Source organism: Cebus imitator, unplaced genomic scaffold (assembly GCF_001604975.1).
Source record: "Cebus imitator isolate Cc_AM_T3 unplaced genomic scaffold, Cebus_imitator-1.0 Scaffold285, whole genome shotgun sequence".
Classification (NCBI taxonomy): Eukaryota; Metazoa; Chordata; class Mammalia; order Primates; family Cebidae; genus Cebus; species Cebus imitator.
Window position 1 is genome coordinate 1,148,622 of NW_016107600.1, and position 4,087 is coordinate 1,152,708.

The 4,087-nt window shown below is 44.8% G+C and overlaps 1 protein-coding gene across 7 annotated transcripts in view; it reads right to left on the bottom strand.

Annotated features, from left to right (window-relative positions):
- ATF7 (activating transcription factor 7) overlaps positions 1–4,087 on the bottom strand; it is a 102,698-nt gene that overhangs the window by 10,492 nt on the left and 88,119 nt on the right. For all 7 annotated transcript variants that reach the window (XM_037728987.1, XM_017501850.2, XM_037728988.1 and 4 more), the window contains 4 exons: positions 2,571–2,728; positions 1,553–1,652; positions 911–1,024; positions 137–289 (listed from right to left, as the gene is read on the bottom strand). In XM_037728987.1, the coding sequence (XP_037584915.1) occupies positions 137–289; positions 911–1,024; positions 1,553–1,652; positions 2,571–2,728 (525 nt within the window). The remainder of the gene's footprint in view (positions 1–136; positions 290–910; positions 1,025–1,552; positions 1,653–2,570; positions 2,729–4,087) is intronic.

Consider the following 4,087-nt stretch of genomic DNA (forward strand, 5'->3'; position numbering starts at 1 on the left):
AAAAAAAAAAAAAAAAAAAAAAAAAAAAAAAAAGTTGAAGTCCATTCTTCTCTAATTTTCTGCTCCTTGAAAAATAGATAGGACATAAAGAGTAAGAGTAACACATGTGGTTTCCCCATCTAACGGCCCAACTGACCTGTGGCTGGGCAGGGGATGGGGCATCAGGGTGTTGGATGAGGATCTGGCTCTGGTCTGGGCGGGTTGTCACCATGGTGCTGGCAGTTCCCACCACCATTCCACAACCACCATTGATTGAGGAGACTTGGTGAGTTAGGGTGGCTTTTAGTCTCTGTGGGCAAAGATTAGAAAAAAACGCTTGTTATGGATGAGATTCTATCAGGAATGAGGAGAGTGGCCTTAGATTTTATTATTGACCTTATAGATAGGTAAAATTTCCACTCTAATTCTCTCTTAACAGAGGAATTAAGGGAAAATGACAGGCAGAGAAAATGTGCACCTGGATCCTTAAAATGTCTAATCTGTTCCCTGGCTATCATCCTGGGCACAGTTGGGGGCTGGGGGTTGTTAAAGCAATAGTGTCCAGATGAAAGCTCTCTCCTGGAGCCTGGCCAGATGCTGGTTACGCAGCTATCCACCTCTTGGCCAGCTCCCCTGCCCACTCACCCACCCTCCATCTGTTACCCTAAAACTAAAATGGCAAGTGTTCCATTCCAAACAATCTGTGCTGCCTCTTTTCACTTCCCATGGTCTATGTACCAGGCTATAAAGGTGGGGAGAGGAGATGGGAGCTATGAATCAGAGTCTTTTCTTTTCCAGACCCCACGGCATGGAGTCCTTAGCTTTGCAAGCCCCAGAAGGTTCCTTTGTTTGGCTCACTTGAAAGACCTAGGCTGATACCACCTACTTCTTTCAGAAAGGCCAATATTGCCCCAGGCTGGGATATACTCACCATCTTGGCTTCTGATGCTATAGGGTGGCCAGAGGGAGAAATGGAGCCACTGCTGTTAACTGGTGGGCCAGGGATACCAGGAATGTTGGGCACCATGGACACAGGTCTGGCCAGCTGGATCAAGAGAAGGAAAAAAACCAGAAGGGAACATAATACTATTGGTGGGGCAACAGTTTCCCTAAAATGAGGATTGAGATTGGCATGTCAGGGCCTGTTCTGTGAAATGTGCCCATGGGGCATGCAGGGACAGCCTAGGAAATACCTTTCCCCATGGAGCACCACAAAGTAGGGAATCTAGTCCTTCAGTGTTGGGGCAATTTCTGTGGGAAGGGTTGGGGCTGTATCTTGAGGAAAATGTTGGGCAATTTGAGAGGTGCTACGTGCCAAGTGAAAGCAACTAATCAGTAAGCTGGCAAGATCAATTCCTAGACCAGGAGCCAATTGTCCAGATGAGTCTTTATCTAGTGTTCCACAGTGCTGGATTGGCAGAGGTTAGTGAAGAGTTTAGGCAGGCTGCCACGCTCAACTAATACAGATCAGAGCCCACATTTCCCTGGGGCTCATGTGTGTTTTATGACCATTCAGGTGGAAGGGAAGGATTACCACGTTGGTAGGGTTGGCTGCCCCAACTACAGAGCTCACCGATATAACAGACGGCATCTGTACTGGAGGCCCTGGCAGCACAGGCATGGTCTGTCCATTAGCAAGATGCATGACAAGAGGGAGGGAGCCAGTGGGAGACCTAGAGGAGACATGAAGTGAAATGCTCGTAACACAGACCTTTTGTCCATGGATCTTTCTCCCATAATTACAGAAGATTTTCCAGTCTTCGTTAGTTAGGGAAGGTATAGGGCAGCATGGTAAAAACCTTGACACCCTTATGAAGGTGGGAAGGCAGAGAATCCTACTTAGCTTACCTTTTAGAGAAAAATGGCAAAATCTTTATAGCTTGCAAATTAAGCAAATTTAAATAGTAGGAAGCTAATCCTATTAAAGGGTTTAGAACAATTAAACATTCCTACCACTGGCTTGCCTTGGGAAAGGGGGAGTTGGATCAAAGTCATCATTTTGCAAAGCTGAATCAGGTCACATGATGGCCAAATCTGAATGTTTCTCTTGTTCCTTTCCATGGTTTGCTCTACCCTGCCCAAAAAAAGAAGCTGTCCCTTTTTATTTTTCCTAGTTGGTCCAGAGAACAATAAGCTCTAAGAATCTGAATCCTGACAACAGCCTCTTAACCCATGGGTACCGTGCCAGTAGTGAAGACAGACAAAATTAGAGACAGCAAACACCAAGAACCCTAACTGGGACTGAGGAGACCTAACGGGTTTCAGTGTTTCATTCAGTAGTGCCCCAACAGACTTTATAGGGTGTGGCTTCCACACTGTAATGAACTTCTAATGCTTTAAGGGTTCCTCTTTTTAGATTGAAGAAGTTATTAAACCCTAAAATTAAGAAAGTATTATCCCCAAATAGATATTTGCTTGTCTATTAAAAAGGTAAAAAAGATTCTGTTTGTGGGGGAGAAATTTATTTTGAGAGATAATCTCAGTGGCTTATTTTCCTTGGGTATTGAAAAACGGTCCCAGTTTTATCAAACAGTTTTGTGTAATGGAAAGAAATGTAGCCTTCACTATTTCTCCCTGCTCTCTGTACTTACCCCATTTGCCTGTTGGAGGGTGGAGCCTGTGTGATGACAGAGGTTGGGGAGGGAAGGGTTGGATGAAGTGGATCATAGCCCAAGTGGAGAGGCAGGGAGCCAGGACGTACAATGGTGGGCGTGGGGGTAGAGATCACAACAGGCTTTGGGGCAACCTCCTGGGGAGAAGAGACCAACAGATCACAAAATGCTTTAAGGTGTGCTTATAGGGAAATACATAGATGGTAAAATCTAGTACAAATTTATTGGAAAGAGCATTAGAGCCACTCATGTAAATTGTGACCTGATTCCATCAGGATCAGGGACCCATAATTCACTCACCCATTCAGGAGGAATGGTGCATTAAGATCTCTTGGCCATCTCCCCTTTCAGGGACAATGGCTGTATAAATAAGACGACAGTTGGAGTATCACTTGAAATCTTTGAAGCAGCACTGGTAGTACCATATAAATTCTAGAGACTTATAATTTTTCACAATCTAGATACTCTCATTCTAAACTTGATGCCAACTATCCTCTGAACTTGAATGGGAAAGGCAGGTATACTGGTGATAAGGCAACCCAATATCTCCAATACACCTCTTTAAAAAGGGCTATGGAAGTTTGGATAATGATCATACTGTAATAAAACAAACTGCTCTCATGTTAACTTCTTAAGATCTTAGACTGCCAGTGGTCATAATGGCCTTGAGAGCATCTCCAGACAGTCTCTAGGACTTTGTTGCTGATGAAAAGGGGAAGAGAGGCCAGGCGTGGTGGCTCATGCCTGTAATCCCAGCACTTTGGGAGGCCGAGGCGGGCGGATCAAGAGGTCAAGAGATCGAGACCATCCTGGCCAACCTGGTGAAACCCCGTCTCTACTAAAAAATACAAAAATTAGCTGGGCATGGTGGCAGGTGCCTGTAGTCCCAGCTTCTTGGGAGGCTGAGGCAGAATTGCTTGAACCAGGGAGGCAGAGGTTGCAGTTAGCCGAAACTGCGCCACTGCACTCCAGCGTGGCACCTGGCAAAAGAGCAAGACTCTGTCTCCAGAAAAAAAGAAGGTGGGGGGGAAGAGAGAGGTGGAGATTATCAAGCTAAATTTGGAGGGAAGTAGGATGAGGTATAGATGCTGTCTATCCATAGTGGATGTTAAAATTAATAACCACTGGTAGAGCAGTAGAAACTGAATGGAGGCCTGAGGGGTTTCTGAGGTTCTCATAAAATGTTTTTGATCTAGGTGCTGGTTATACAGGCTATTAACTTCATAAAAATTCAGTAAGTTATGTAATTACCATTTATGCACTTTTCTGTACATGTACTATATTTCAATAAATGTATTAAAATAGTACTTCATGAAAGGTTTCCTTTAAGAATAATAATAATCGGCCAGGCGCAGTGGCTCACGCCTGTAATCCCAGCATTTTGGGAGGCCGAGGCGGGTGGATCACGAGGTCAAGAGATCGAGACCATCCTGGTCAACATGGTGAAACCCCGTCTCTACTAAAAATACAAAAAATTAGCTGGGCATGGTGGCACG